This window comes from Carcharhinus amblyrhynchos, chromosome 18, assembly GCF_965287045.1.
Source record: "Carcharhinus amblyrhynchos chromosome 18, sCarAmb.v2.hapA, whole genome shotgun sequence".
In the NCBI taxonomy this organism is placed as follows: Eukaryota; Metazoa; Chordata; class Chondrichthyes; order Carcharhiniformes; family Carcharhinidae; genus Carcharhinus; species Carcharhinus amblyrhynchos.
Window position 1 is genome coordinate 30,619,290 of NC_137341.1, and position 16,674 is coordinate 30,635,963.

At 43.5% G+C, this 16,674-nt stretch overlaps 1 protein-coding gene across 1 annotated transcript in view; it reads right to left on the reverse strand.

The window, feature by feature from the left end:
• Positions 1-16,674, reverse strand: part of LOC145354966 (netrin-3-like) — a 229,564-nt gene that overhangs the window by 13,838 nt on the left and 199,052 nt on the right. The window contains exon 6 of the mRNA XM_080206665.1: positions 4,723-4,797. Within this exon, the coding sequence (XP_080062791.1) occupies positions 4,723-4,797 (75 nt within the window). The remainder of the gene's footprint in view (positions 1-4,722; positions 4,798-16,674) is intronic.

Consider the following 16,674-nt stretch of genomic DNA (forward strand, 5'->3'; position numbering starts at 1 on the left):
TTTGATAGATACAGCTGCTGATAAATGCAACTCAAGAGCCAAAATGATTGGATGGGAAGTGAGAAATCCTACAAAATGGAGGCTGAGTTGGAAAGACTGTGAGGTTATATATGGGCCCATATTTATGTGGGAAATTATGAGTAAGTAAGTCATATCTGTGTTGTATCGACTAGTTTAAAGTGAAATTTACCTCTTTTTAATGTTTGAATTATCTTGATCTTAGTTGATTTGTTACAGTAAAAGTTTATAAGAACATAAGAACATAAGAAATAGGAGCAGGAGTAGGCCATCTAGCCCTTCGAGCCTGCCCCGCCATTCAATAAGATCATGGCTGATCTGTCGTGGCTCAGTTCCACTTTCCCGCCCTCTCCCCATAACCCTTAATCCCCTCTCTTATCAAGAACCCATCAACCCGCTTCTTAAAAATATTTAGCGAGGCAGCCTCCACCACTTCAACGGGCAGAGAATTCCAGAGATTCACCACCCTTTGAGTGAAGAAGTTCCTCCTCAACTCCGTTCTAAACCACCTCCCCTTTATCTTGAGGCTGTGCCCCCTAGTCCTACTGTCTTTTTTGAGCGGGAAGAGTCTCTCCACCTCTATCCTATCCATCCCATTCATCATCTTATACGTCTCAATGAGATCTCCCCTCATTCTTCTAAACTCTAACGAGTACAAGCCTAGTTTATTCAGCCTCTCCTCATAGCTCAATCCCCTCAACTCCGGTATCAGCCTAGTAAACCTCCTCTGCACTCCCTCCAGGGCCAAAATATCCTTGCGCAGGTGCGGCGCCCAAAACTGCACACAGTACTCCAGCTGCGGCCTCACCAATGCCCTATACAGCTGCAGCAAGACCTCCCTACTTTTATATTCAATCCCCCTCGCTATGAAGGCCAGCATCCCATTCGCCTTCCTGACCACCTGCTGCACCTGCAAGCTGGGTTTTTGCGACTCATGCACAAGGACCCCGAGGTCCCTCTGCACCGTCGCCTGCTGCAGTTTTTCGCCACGTAAGTAATAGTCCTTCCTACCATTCTTCCTACCAATGTGGACCACCTCACACTTGCCAACATTAAATTCCATTTGCCATTTCCTGGCCCATTCGCCCAGCCTATCTAGATCCTTCTGCAGACTCTCCACACCCTCCGCACAATTTGCCTTTCCCCCAATCTTGGTGTCATCAGCAAATTTCGACACCCTGCACTCGGTTCCCTCCTCCAGATCATGTATGAAATGAAATCTTGTCCAGCGATTTTCTTTTCATTATTATCATGGGGATCCCTTTCTTTCTAAAACATTATCAATCTCTACAGGGATCTTAACAGCATGTCCTCCAAACTGTATTATATCACACAACATGGCATTGAATTCAATTTGTCATACTGCTACCCATTTCACCATCCTAATATCTTGAAACCTATAATTATTTTCATCATCATTTACTCTGTTGCCAAGTTTTTTTTAATCACTGAAAACGTTATAATACTACTCCTTACACTCAAGTCTAAGTCTTTGTAAAAATTGAAGAGTGAAGGTTCCAGAACTGACCCTTGCAGAACTCCATGACCTCCCAGTCATAAAACACCCATCCACCACGATGCTCTGTTTCCTGTCATTGAACCAACTCTATGTCCATACCAACACCATTGCCTTAATTCATTTTCCTATCATTACTGACAACCTTTTTTTGTTTTCTATAACATAAAAATCGGAACTATATATCATTCAAGTATGGTGAACATAAGAATATATATCAGCTGGAGCAGGCTATCTCACCCTTTCATTTGCTCTGCCATTCAATAAAATCATGGTTGATCTTTTACTTCAACTACATCTTCTCACACTGTTCCAATACCTCTTCATTCTTTTAGTACCCAAACATCTAAGGACCTCTGTCTCAAATATACGCACCAATGGAGCATCCACGGTTTGCTGGGGTAGAGAATTTCAAAGATTCACAGCCTTTAAGTGAAGAAATGACTCCTCAGCTCAATCCTAAATGGGTAACCCTTATTTTGAGACTGATCGTCCATGCTCTAGATTTCCCATTCAGGAGAAAAGTTTTCTCAGCATAAATTTACTTGCAAATTTATGTATAAATGAGATAACATCTCATTCTTCTAAACCTCAAGATGTACATGCCCAGTCTACTCAATTTCCCCTGATCTTTGGAACCAGTCAAGTGCACTGTTGCTCTTCCTCTAGGGCAACATATTCTTCCTTTTGTAAGGAGATTATGGGTGGGATTTTCCGGCTGTGCTTGCCCCAAGGCTGGAAATTCCCATCCAAGGTCATCAGACCTTTGCATGGTTTGCCCTGCCCATTACAATTCCCAAGGGGGACAGGAGAGGGAAATCCTGCTCTAAAGCTGTGCATAATACTTCAGGTGTGGTCTCACTAATGCTTGGGATAACAGTAGTAAAACAGCTATACTCTTATACTCCATACCCTTTGTAACAATATCTAACATACCATTTGCTTTACTAATTGCTTTCTGTTCCTGCATGTTAACCTTCTGTGATTCAAGTGCAAGAATATTCACTTTCCTCTGAATTCAAACATTTCCCAGTCTCTTATTATTATATATGGTTTTTAATTTTCCTACCAAAGTGGATAATTCCACACATCACCATGGTATATTCCATCTGTCAGGCTCTCACTCATTCACACAACTTGCCCCTTTGCAGCCTCTACATTCTCCTCAGCACTTACTTTGAATACGTTACACAAAGTCTCCTCATCTAAGTTATTAACATAGATTATAAGTAGCTGAGGCCCAAGTGATGACTCTTGTGGTTCTTCACTCATTACAGTCTGCCAACCTAAAAATGTCTCCTTTATATATATTCTGTTTTCTGTCTCTTAACTATTCCTCAGTCCAACCACAAGTATCATAATCTCTTGTGTGACACCTCATTGAATGTTTTTTGAAAATCCAGATTCATTGATTCCTTTTATCCATCTTACCAGTTACTTCCTTAACAAACAAAATTTCCCTTTCATAAATCCATGTTGATTCCACTTAATCATATTTTGGACAATAACTTCTGATTTGCCTGGGGTGTGGTATTCACGGGGTATTCCAAAAAAGCACTGTGGAACTATTGTTTAAACCTCCATGGGACCCCAAACACCCAGGGGAACCCCACCCTCTCCCCCAAACCCCAGTTTACAGAGTTAGTGCTATAAAAAAGGGGCTGTCAGTTCCTTATGTGCAATGTACAGCCCTCAATGCTATGCCCTGGGGACATGCTGCACAGTCCATATCTCACCCAGTCTGAGTTGGAAGATAGGACGAGATAGGATTGCCTGGATTTCAAAATAAGCACTTTCGAGTGGGGTGGTCATAGGAACTTACAACCTTTTGATTTTATGAGTCCCTAATAATAGATTTTACTATTTTGCCTACTACTATTCTTTATTTAATATTGTTCCCTGTTTAACCAAGTTCAGAAATAAGATTAATATAACTTTGCTAATTTTCAGTTCTATCCAACCAGAAATAAACCCCAGTGTTTTGTTTGCATTTTATGGCTTTATTATCCTGCATCACTATTTTTAGTATTTTGCACATCTGTACCCCCAGATCCCTCTTGTCCTCTTGCCCACTTAGACTATGAACAATAGTCTAAGAACAATGTAGCCTCTTTATTCCTTCTACCAAAATTCCCCACCTCATACTTGTCTGTATTGAAGTTCATTTGCAAACTATTCTGCAAGTTTAATAAAATGCTCTGTGAGTCAGAAAGTCCTTTACAACACAGAAGGAAGCCATTCAGGCAAATCAAGTTCATGCCAGCTCACAATTCAGTCAATCCCATTGCTTCACTCTATCTGCACTGCCCTGCAAGTTTATTTCCCTCAACTTCCCGAAATGATTCCCCTTCAGTATGGGTAAAATGGGGGGTGCTTGATGATGAATTTGGAGGAGAGGTTTGGAAAATAAATGCAGGGACAAATGAGTTAGTTTGCTAACAAGTTCCCATCTCTGTCTGTTTTTCCCAGGAGCTGGCTGGGTTTGATGCTGACAACCTGCATAACTGCAATGAGAAGCCAATTTAGATAGTTAAGGGATTACTAACAGGTAGTTAAGATATCAATTTTCAGTGATTTTCAAGGCAATTTTGGCAGTGTTGCACAGGTATTGTATTTTGTTGCAGTCTTCCTCTGCTTTAAATATTCCTACCCCAGGCCAATTTTGAAATGTACTTCCCATTCATGAGTCCAACTTATTTATGGAAGTGGTGAATAACAGTTGTCCCAGCACTGATGCTTTTGGAATTCCACTTTCTATCTTTTGCCTGTCTAAGGAACTATCGTTAACCCCATTATCTATTTTTTCATTTGTAGTCAGCTTGCTAATCATTCTAATACTTGTCTCCTGACTTCACATGTTCTGATCTTAGTCATGAGTCTACTGTCTGGTAACAACAAAGGCCTTTTGAAAAGACAAATAGATTATATCTACTACATTACCCTTATCTAGTCTGCAGCTTTTTCTTCAAGGAGTTTATTAAAGCTAGTCAAAATGATCCTCATTAGTTTTTATTATATTTTTGATTTCCAGGTATGTTTATAATTGGCATTCATCACTGGGAGCTGCAAGGTCTGATCAATATACATCATTGGACAATGGCAGGATTAGTGTTATAATGTTACTCAATGCAAGCCTTAATTTGAGCATTACTGACATGTAACAGTTTATAAAATTATATGTAGCTTACCATAGTCTTTCTTGCAGTATTTTTTCATGTTGATCTTCAGGTTTCCTTTCACAGGTTTGCAGTAGGATTCACAGTCTGGGAAGGAGGTAAAGGAATATGTATATCAGGATGATGCAATGAACTAGGCCTCATCTTCCATGTGTTAGTGACATGCCTTAGACTCCTGTAGCCCCACATCCCATGATCTTGAATCTTTGCTCCATTTTCTTTACTCTGATATTACAAAGTGTTTAAAATCCTCCTGATGATCCATTAAAAGCAGATTAAAAGATGCAGCTCTCCACACCTTGTGTTACAGCCAACAAATAATCATTTATTTCCAATTATTCTTCAGAGATTTTTTTTTAAAAATGCTATTATTATTTCCCTCCCAAAAAGAACTTGCAGTTTTACTGGCACACACTGCGTCCTATAAATGCACCTTTTGTTAGAGGCAGCTGCACTGAGCCTGAAGGTATTTGTGTGGCTTATTCACATTACAGGCAATGCACAGTTTGCCAAGCTTTGTTCAGCATTAATTACTGGACCTTTCACTCATAATTTGTCATTAATAAGCTCAATGCTGCCTGGTGAAAAGAGAGCGAGTGATTGATACCTGGACAGTTCCCTTCTTTCACTGCTTGTAAGTCTGCAGGCTTCTGATGTGGTGTGAGGTGCCGTTGTTACATCTTTCAGCTGAACCCAATTAGGGTTCTTGTGCTGTGACGCTGGAATGAGAGCCCTGGTATTGGCAATGCTGTGTGAAGCACTTTATCTTCCAAAGCTTCCTTTCCCTTTTTAATATCGGTCTCCACAGTTATAGGCAATAGGGGTCCAATGCCATGGTGCGGCACACATTCCTTGGTCCTCACTGTATTTTCTATTCTTTATATCTAAATCTGATAATAAATGTTTCAGGCTATCTGATTCTCTTTCTCCAGCACCATCAATGCACTCTCATTTTTCGGCAGAGAAACTTGACTTGTAATCAGGTTTCCACTGATTCCCACCCTCTCACCCAGTAATAATGAAAGGAATTGCGATGAATATAATTTCAATGCAATCAGCTTGCACTAAACTGAACAGTGGAAATAACTAACACCCAGGAAGCCATCAGAGGTTATTACCATTTGTTTCTGAGCTGAAATAAAAGAAAGATACAGTAAGAACTCTCAAAACACCAGGTTAAAGTCCAACAAGAAGCAATGCTCCTTCATCAGACTCACCTGATGAAGGAGCAGTGTTCCAAAAGCTCGTGATTCCAAATAAACCTGTTGGGCTTTAACCTGGTATTGTGAGTTCTGACGTGCCCAACCCAGTCCAATACCAGCATCTCCACATCATAAAAGAAAGATAAACACAGCATAATGATTTCCAACACCATAAATTATTCAAATAGTTAAAAAAATAGAATCAGGGTTATTATTGGATCAATAATATGTCCAAAATAGAAATGTAGGTCTGAAGCAACCTGACTGTTGCATAATAGTTTATTAAAATTATTCATTCACAGAATGTGGGCATCACTGGTAGGACAGCATTTACAGGCTATTTGCCCTTGAAAAGATGGTGGTGAGCTGCCTTCATGAACTGCTGCAGTCCATGTGTTGTGTGTACACAGTGCTAATTGATCCAGTAATAGTAAAGGTTAAGTGCTTTTGTTCCAAGTCAGGATAGTATGTGACTTAGAGGGGAACTTGCAGGTTGAGGTGTTCCCATGCATCTGCTGCCTTTATTGTTCTAGATAGTAGTGGTTATGGTTTGGAAGATGCTGTCGAAGCAACATTGTTGAGTTGTTGCAGTGCATCTTGTAGGTAGTACACACTGTAGCTGGGGCTGCTGGTGGAGACAGTATATTTTTAAGGTGGTAGATATGCTGCCTTCAAGAGACTTGTTTTGGTGTCAAGCTTTTTGAGTGTTATTGAAGCTGTACTCATCCAAGCAAATGGGGAGCATTCATTCACATTCCTAACCTGTGTCTTGTAATAGGTGGACAGGCTTTGTGGAGTCAGGAGGAGGGGTACTTACTGTTAAATCCCCAGCCTCTGAACCGCTCTTGTAGCCACAATATTTATATGACTAGTCCAGTTCAGTTTTTGGTTGATGGTAAACCCAAGATGTTGAGGGATTTAACAATAAAAATGCTGTTGAATCTTTCCTGTTAGAGATGGTTATTGCTTACCACTTGTGTGGCACAACTGTTACTTGCAACTTATCAGCTCAAGCCTGAATGTTGCTGAAGTCTTGTTCATGTGGGAATGGCCTGCTTCACTACCTTAAGAGTTATAAATGAAACTGAACTCAATGAATAGTGAACATCTGCACTTCTGGCTTTTGATGGAAGTAAGGTAATTGATGAGGCCGCTGAAAATGGCTGGGCTTAGTACACCACCCTGAGAAACTCCTGTAGTGATGTCCTGGGGCTGAGATGATCAGTCTCCGAAAACCACAACCATCTTCCTGCCAGGTATGACTCCTGCATATGAAGAATGTTCCCACTGATTCACACTGACTTTAAATTTACACAGGGTTTTGCGTGCCACATGCAGCCAAATGCTGCCTTGATGTCAAGGGCAGTCACTCCTCACTTCTGGGAGTCAGCTCTTTTGTCCGTCTTTGGATTAAAGCTGCAATGAGGTCTGCAGCCAAGTGCCCTTGGTGGGACCCAAAAAAGAGCGCTAGTGAACAGGTTATTGCTAAGTAAGCGCCACTTAATAGCACTTTTGCAGACATCTTACATCACTTTGCAGATGATTAAGACTAGACTGATGCAGCAATAATTGGCTGGACTGGATTTATATTGGTCAGTTTTTAATTTATGAAATCTAAACACAATTTGGCTCCAACTGAGAGTCCAATTCAGAGTCAACATCTTCACAGGCAACAGGAGTCTCAGCCAGAGTCCAAGATAGGGAGAGAGAGATAGACCATGTTAAATGTGGCATTGACTGAATGCCTAAACAGACCTCATCCAATACAGGAAGATTCTGGCTATGAATTCAGAGTGATTATCAATGGTTTATAGAATTTCTACTAGTTGCACATATTACTACCAGCTACATATAAACTAGCATGAATGAATGAATTACTGTAGATTTTGAGGAAAATTTTGAATGTTTAAGTTTTAAGTTTAAATTTATTAGTATCACAATTGGCTTACAGTAATACTGCAATGAAGTTACTGTGAAAATTCCCTAGTCACCGCACTCCGGCACCTGTTCGGGTACACTGAGGGAGAACTTAGCATGGCCAATGCACCAAACCAACATGTCTTTCGGACTGTGGGAGGAAACTGGAGCACCCAGAGGAAACACATGCAAACACAGGGAGAACATGCAAACTCCATACAAGACAGCGACCCAAGCCGGGAATCAAACCTGGGTCTCTGGCACTGTGAGGCAGCTGTGCTAACCACTTGCCACTATGCCACCCCAGTTAATAGTATTATCATTAGATATCAGCAGTATTTCAGGAAGTTACTATTAGCTTCTGGTGGAATCAATTTTCTTCCAACCTCTGGTTTCCAGGTTTATTTATTTCTGATAAAATATCTTTAACCCATATCAATGTCCTAGTTGAAGAGACAGAGAGAATCCAAGTTTGCTGATTATACAAAACCAGTGCGAGTGTAAATTGAGAGAAAGACTACAAAGAGAGAAAGGCAGCTTACATGAATGGGCAACAAAGTGGCAAATGGAGTGTATTGTAGGGAAATGTGAGGTTATCCACTTAGGTAGGAAAAATGCGAAAGAAGAATACTTTTACTCACAGGTTCACAGAATTATAGATTACTAAAGTGCAGAAGAAAGCCATTCCGCCCATCAAGTCTGCACCAACCACAATCCCACCCAGGCCCTATCCAGGAAGGCGAATGGGATGCTGGCCTTCATAGCGAGGGGGATTGAATATAAAAGTAGGGAGGTCTTGCTGCAGCTGTATAGGGCATTGGTGAGGCCGCAGCTGGAGTACTGTGTGCAGTTTTGGGCGCCGCACCTGCGCAAGGATATTTTGGCCCTGGAGGGAGTGCAGAGGAGGTTTACTAGGCTGATACCGGAGTTGAGGGGATTGAGCTATGAGGAGAGGCTGAATAAACTAGGCTTGTACTCGTTAGAGTTTAGAAGAATGAGGGGAGATCTCATTGAGACGTATAAGATGATGAATGGGATGGATAGGATAGAGGTGGAGAGACTCTTCCCGCTCAAAAAAGACAGTAGGACTAGGGGGCACAGCCTCAAGATAAAGGGGAGGCGGTTTAGAACGGAGTTGAGGAGGAACTTCTTCACTCAAAGGGTGGTGAATCTCTGGAATTCTCTGCCCGTTGAAGTGGTGGAGGCTGCCTCGCTAAATATTTTTAAGAAGTGGGTTGATGGGTTCTTGATAAGAGAGGGGATTAAGGGTTATGGGGAGAGGGCGGGAAAGTGGAACTGAGCCACAACAGATCAGCCATGATCTTATTGAATGGCGGGGCAGGCTCGAAGGGCTAGATGGCCTACTCCTGCTCCTATTTCTTATGTTCTTATGTTCTTATAACCTCTTTGGAGTGTGTGAGGAAACCAGAGCACCCGGAGGAAACCCATGTAGACATGGGGCAAATGTGCAAACTCCACTGATAGTGACCCAAGCTAGGAATCGAACCTGGGTCCCTGGCACTATAAGACAGGTTCTTCTACCTTTGTGCATGAATTACAAAAACTAACATCATGGTACAACAGGTAATTAGGAAAGTAAATGATATGTCAGTTTTCATTACAAAGGGATTGTAGTATGAATAAAGGAGTTAAAATTGGATAAGACTGATAAGCAAACACAGAGATCATGATAAGAGATTATCAAATGCCCTCATTAAGTGATAGAGGCAGCAGCCAAACTTCATGCAAGGTTCCAAGGTTAAGCGAGCTGAGCATGCTGCTTAGTAAAGCTGCACTTCTTAAGCTTGGATTGCATTCTGGCTGCAGAGGTGGGAAGTGCCTAGGAGAAACTTTGCAATCAGGAAGAAAGGTGAGAATTTGAACAGCAGGTCAGAGTTCTCTGATTCTCTGTCTTCCAGCTTCTTGGATGCAGCGCTGGTGGCCTTAGTGATAAAATGGAAAGGAAGAAAAAACGAATCTTTCCACAAGTGGCCAAGAAACTGCCAAGGCCGACACTGAAAAGGTGGAGTCACTACCCACTGCACCACAAGACCATCTTCCGCATACTTCTGGCTACTTCAGCTATGCAGCCAGAATGCACCCTTACTTTGAGAGGCCGAAACTCACTCAGCTGTGTCCACAGAGTTTGTGAGATGCCTACATGACTTTGCTAGAGCATTGGGTAATTGTTCAACACAATCTCTGTGTCCTCTTATGGGTGCTATAAATTATTTGGCCAGTAGAGACTGAGGTCATTCAATGGTGTGGATAGGAACAACCAGATTGATGGCATGTTCCTGCTTTATGTATCTTGTTAAATCCCACCTCAATCTCATCTTGATATCTGGTATGAAGGACAAGTTGCAGATGACGTGATCATTGCCTCTTGTTTTCCACTCAACTTCCCTCTCTCACCAGAACCTTTCTCTTCCCCATTTTTGCTTTCTGATAGTGATGCCACCTGACCAGCCTTTTTTAAAAGTCTTTACTGGGATTTGGGTGTCGCCGACTGGCCCAGTATTTATTGCTCATTATCCTAATTGTCTTTGAGGGGTCAATATAACAGTCAACGACATTGCTGTGGATCTGGAGTCACATGTAGGCCAGACCAGGTAAAGATGGTATATTTCCTTCTGGGATGTGTTTTTGCGATAATCAACAATGGTTTCATGGTTACAAGTAGACTTTTAATTCAATTCAAATTTCACCATCTGTCTTTGCAAAATTTGAACCTGGGTCCCCAGAGCATTACCCTGAGTCTCTGGATTACTAGTCCAGTGGCAGTACTACTACGCCACTGTCTCCCCTTGCAATGAAGTGTGCAAGCAAGAGAAGATAGCTGAAGGAACACTGTCAGTTGATGCCACCAACTCAGATACTGGAACTGTGCGCACTTTGGTGGGTAGTATAGAGGTGTGATCAGCATGGTCTGAGTCAACAGCAGTAAGGCTGCGGGAAAGGATTGAGCACCTTGGTCCTTGGGAGGCAAAGTTACAGGCAAGTTCTGCTGCAGCAAAATCAGATGAAGACTTTGATGGGTACAGGCAATACTTGATGCACTGACATGTCTGCCAGTTTGCTGACACTCGAGGAACATGGAGGAACCTAACTCAACTTGACACAAAATTTTATGTGAAGCTTGGAACCCAACGTTACCAATATGGAAGTGGTGGCCAATTGAATGGCAATAGAAGACCTAGTCTAGATGCAGTGTTTGGTGCCTATGTCTCAGCTTCCACTGCAGCACAGGCAGAAGCAATCTAATATCTGAGTGCTGCAGTAGAAATTCAGAATGAGATCATGAAATCTCAGCTTGGTGCCATCCAGATCAGACTTCTGCCATTATGGCTGCAAATACCATTTTTCAAGGGAGTGTTCAAAGTCTCACAGCAGTCCAGGAATCTTTGCTCATACTGATTACTTGGATTGCTGTGATGGTTTCCCTGGGAATGCCAGTGATTCTATAGAGTACAAACATGCTGTCATCACTCAGGGTTTCTGCCCCACCACCAGGATTATATCCTTGCAGTTCCCTGTCAGGTAGCCAGCCCAGACCACAGCAGTCCATGCTGAGCTGGTGTAGTCTGATTCCAGGCCTACCAAGATCAGTATTAGTCGAGGGTGTCTGAAAAGCCATCTGCCCTCTCTGTGATTGAAAGTCAATGGGCACGAATCTCCCAGTGTGCTGTGCTGCTGGGAGACTCAAGCAGAGGCCACGTAACGGACTTCCCACTGGGTATCATGGCATCCGCATCTCTCAGGCCGCCATTATTCCGGTGCTGTAAGAAATCAGTGCAGAGCTGTATAAATTATGCTAATGGTCATTAGCATAGCACTAGCGGGCCCGGCACTGAATCCTCTTCCCCCATTGCCAGGAGTGTTTCACTCCATTGGGGTTTACAACAGCTTTCCCCTAGCAGGGAGCTGGCAGCCTGACCCTGCCCAGGAGGTGGGAGTTAAGGGGGGTGCTCCCTGGGCATTGTCAGATTAGCAGTGCCAGCCTGGCCTCCTGGCATTACCCAAAGGGCAAAATGGAGATGCCCGGGGGAACCCTGGCATAGCCCACCAGGCATTAAGCAATGCCAAAGAAGGCGGAGCCTCTGGGAAGGAGATTGGTGGAGGTGGTGGTCCCGCTCCCAGTCTGCACTCAGCAGTGACAGAGAGAGAGAAGTCAGTGATTGGGACTGTCCATTGGGGTGGAGTGAGGAGGGGTGGGGTTTGGCCTGCTGGAAGAGTTGAAGCTGCAGTGGAGCAGAGGGGAATTGGGAGATCGGGATTGTTGGGGTTAGGTGAGGTGGTTGAGGCTGGTCTGGACACATCCAGGGTGGGACCAGCTACCGGGGTGGGGGGCTCTGCAAGGCAGTGATCCAGGGTTGTGCTGGCCAGTGATCAGGAGGCTGGCAATGCGGGCTACTGCGCATCTTCTCATTTCTGCTCTAACAGATCAGCGCATGCGCAGTGGCCAGCTCAGTGCTAAGCTAATGGCCTCTCCAGCGGAAATGGGCCCTACCTCCAGCTTTTTAATGAGATTCACACTACTGCACACTGCAATGCATGGAATGTGGGAGATTCATTTTAAAACTCCTGCTGAAAAAAACCAGTGGGATTTACTCAAGTTTTTACACAAATTCGGCACTCAAAATTTTTTTGGGAGACTCCCACCCAACTGCTTTCCACCTGCCGTGCTGTAGCCACTGGGTCAGCAATGTTTAAGAACATTAGGAGAGGCAAAGAAACCTGCAAAACAAGTTCCAAGGAAATGTGTAAGAGTGATTTGTTGAATATTATATGTATGGTGGCACAGTGGTCAGCACTGCTGCCTCACAGCGCAAGGGGCCGAGATTCAATTCTGCCCTTGGGTGTCTGTCTGCATGGATTTTCCACATTCCCCCTGTGTCTGTGTGGGTTTCCTCTGAGTGCTCCAGTTTCCTCCCTCAGTCCAAAGATGTGCAGGTTAGGAGGATTGGTCATGGTAAATGCATGGGGTTACAGGGATAGGACAGGGGAGAGTGCATGGGTGGAATACCCTTGCGACGAATTAGTGCAAACCTGATGGGCCAAATGGCCTCCTTCTAAACTGTAGGGATTTTATGGTTCTAACACTGGAAATTTTCCCAGATGTTTGCTGTAATCAGGAAAGTGCTGCTTTAGGGAGTGGTTGACTGAAGGACTATTGCAGTTATTAGAGAAAATTGGACAAGTAGTAAAACCAGAAAATATAGGAGTCTGGGTCAAGAAAAGAATGCAGAGCTGGTTTTGACGCTTGAACAAAGAGGCAAAACAGGCACATTGGGCCATGTAGCGACCTTCTGTGCTGTAAACCTCTATGGTTCAATAGTTGTATCAGACATACCAACTGTGAGTCAGGATCTAAGGACTTTCCTACGCCAGGACAGGCTCCACCCAGTTATTCATTTCCTTTGTGTCCAGCAGGTGTTTTATTTCTGCAAATGTGCTACAAATTTTGTTCATACCCCAGGGAAATGTTACCCAATGTCTGAGTATATTTTGGCATTGACCATTGTTATTACTGAAGGGTATGTCATGCCTACATTCCTGAGGTACACCTGCTCACCATATCTGCCCGGAAAAAGCTCTGTGAATGATGGCTTTGTGTTTTGTAGCCAAACTCACACTGTTTGCAAAACACTCGCACAAAATCAGCTTTTTTTTTCCTTTATGCTCAGCAAGTTTGTTGATTTCTCCGCGTTTAAAAAGATAACCAGCTTACAAGATTTTCAAATATTTAATCTTTCTGTAGGGGAGGGTGAGTGATGTCAGAGCTAAGGATTGAACATTTTGCAATTAGTGTCTCTATCAAACATTCTGTAGGTAGGTACAGCACATCCCCATTAAAAAACTCCAGAACAAGTGCAGCTTGGGTTAGATATGGACTAACTCTCCCTCTGCACTGTCCCCATCAAACACTCCCAGGGCAAGTGCAACATGGGTTAGATTCAGAGCAAAACTCCCTCTAAACTGTCCCTATCAAACACTCCCAGGGCAAGTACAACACTAGGTACAACACAGAGTAAAGCTTCCTGAGCTGGTCTCATGGACAGAATGATTTTGGACAAAGCAGAAAAGGGAGACAGATGGGACTGGGGGAAACATCAATAATGAACAAGGGAGACGGGGGAAGCAGAGGTGGAAGATGAACAGATATTTGTAGCCTTGGTGATGAACAAGTCCATGAGTTCCTGACATTTTTCACTAGAGAATGAGAAGGCAGGCTAGAGTCAGTTATGGAGGAATGAACCTGCCACTTGTTCTGCACAATAATCCTCAAATAGCCATTAGTTTTGGTAGCAGAGAATGAGGTCTGATGGAATTTGCAGTGGGCAAGGACGTCTGTCATTGATTGCTAAGCTAGTTGCATGCCAAGCTGGCAGCCCCTGAACTTCAAGGAGTTGAAACGGACATTGTACTAAATTAAATGGATTGGAGATAGTGCAAGTTCTACTGTGGACGAGGACATCGAAAGTAGGTTTGATGAAGTTGTTGAGTTGATCAAATTCAGCAGTTTTGAGGTGATTAGGTGAACAAAGTTTAGACAATTGGGTGTTAAAGTGTGGGGTTGGAAGCAAATTAAGAAGAGAATTTATCCAAAGAAGTGAAAGGAAACATGATTGAAGAAATTGTTGGCAGCGAAGAAAATGAAAAAAAATTTAGATATAGCCTACTAAGAAATCAAGTGAATCATGATTTGGTCCAACAACTTTGGGCATTTTATGAAACATTAACGTGAATTACATCCCAATCTGATGTTGCAATCTGTTACACAAATGTAAATGGACTAAGGATTGAAAATATGGTGACTGTATTCTTTATATATTAGACAGGATTTAGAGGTGAATGGTGGGATACAGTAAGGAGATGAGATTGATGGATATGGGTGAGAAGGTGGGGTAAGTAGCAATCAGGGTCTGAGCTCTTTTCTTGCCGGTATGTGAAAAGTTTGGACAGAATTCATCCCTTCAAATAACTGGTATATAGTAAACAACATTCGCTAACAGACATTCCGTTTTATCGGGTGAGGGGAGTCCAACACCTGATCATCAGCATGACCCTGGAACCTCTGAAATTGGCAGCAAATAGATCTTTGAGCTGAGGTATATCATTTATAACCAGCCTTTCTCTCTCACAATCAGGGATGCCTGTGTCACCCTGCATCTTCTCCAGAAGGCAGAGGGTGTCAAGACTACCACTGTCATTAGCCAGCCAGTACAGCACAGTCATCAGTTCTCAAACACTAGAAAGTATCCTGACTCTCATTTTGCTCTTGATTTCTCTTCTTTCTCCACAGAACGGATCTGTCCATTATGATTCCAGGTCATGGAAAGTCTGCAATGGTTTTTTAAAAAAATTACTCAAGGGCTACGGGCTCCCCTGGCTAGGCCAGCATTCATTGCCCAACACAACGTGCCTTTGAGAAGATAATAGTGAACTACCTTCTTAACAGGCCGAAGGGCCTGTTTCCCGTGCTGGGTTGTTCTTTGTTCTTTGTTCTTAAACTGTTGTTGTCCTTGTGGTGTAGGTACATCCAGAGTGCTCTGAGGGAGAATCCCAGGATTTTGACCCAGCAACAGTGAAGGAACAATGATATATTTACAGCTAGAATGGTGAGTTGGGAGCTTCCAGGTGGAGGTGTTCCCACGGCTTTGTCCTTCTAGATGACAGTGCTTGTGGGTTTGGAAGGTGCTGTCTAAACAGCCATGGTGAATTCCTGCAGTGCATCTTCTAGATGGCAGACACTGCTGCTGCTATGCATCAGTGGTAGAGGAAGTGAATGTTTATGGAAGGGGCTGCCAATTAAGTGGGCTCCTTTGTCTTAAAGGAAACAATTAAGAGTAACAGCATCCATGGACCAAGTGTGGGTCAATATAAGACAATGGAAGAAAAGACTGAAGCACATCCAAATGTCAGTCAAACATCCAAACAATCAAAAGAACAAGAAGCAACTGGCCTGCCTCTCTTCCAACAAAATAGTAAACAAGATGTGTAAGGGTTATAAAGCCATCTGAACCTCTATCTACAAGGGTGGCATGGTGACACAGTGGTTCGCACTGCTACCTCACTGCGCTAGGGACCTGGATTTGATTCCAGCTTTGGGTGACTGTCTATGTGGAGTTTACACAATCTCCCTGTTTCTGTATGGGTTTCCTCTGAGTGTTCCGGTTTCCATCCACATTCCAAAGATGTGTAGGTTATGGGGTGTATGGTGTGTCAGGGAGGGGTAGTATCTCTGGTGGGGGAACATGTTGCTTCCTTTCAGGGCAGTTTGTCCACCCTTTGGCCCCACCTGGCACTCAGCTCTCACCTGTGGCTCCCCGTAGCTGTTTGCATGTGACAGCAGCCACATCCCAGGCAACAGCTTCAACAAGCTGGCTAAACCAGGTGAGGGTAGCCGACGGGTCTCAACCCTTGGTGAAATAGGGAGATGCCTATCCCAGCGTGTGAAGACAGACTCCGGCAGATTGAGCGGACGAGACCAATGGAAGGTCCAACAGTCAAGAAGGCAGTCTCTGCAAACATCATGGTATGCAAAGAGCAGGACAAGACACAGAAGACGTCCTGGTCATCCACTGCACCTAGTCCCATCTCCAGCTGTCTTGACTCTTGTCTTGCCACTGGATCTAGATGGGAATTGGGAAGAAAGAACGAGGCTGACGTTGCGCAGCTCTCCCTCACTTTAATCCAAATCAGGTGCCAGTCTCGACACCATCATCATCAGTATCCTGTTCAATCCTTGAAGTCCTGTGGCGATGGGCGAGCAACAAAGCAGCAGGTGTGGATACACTGGGAGCTGTAATCACGGACCTGCACACAGGCGGCTCAGGTCTAA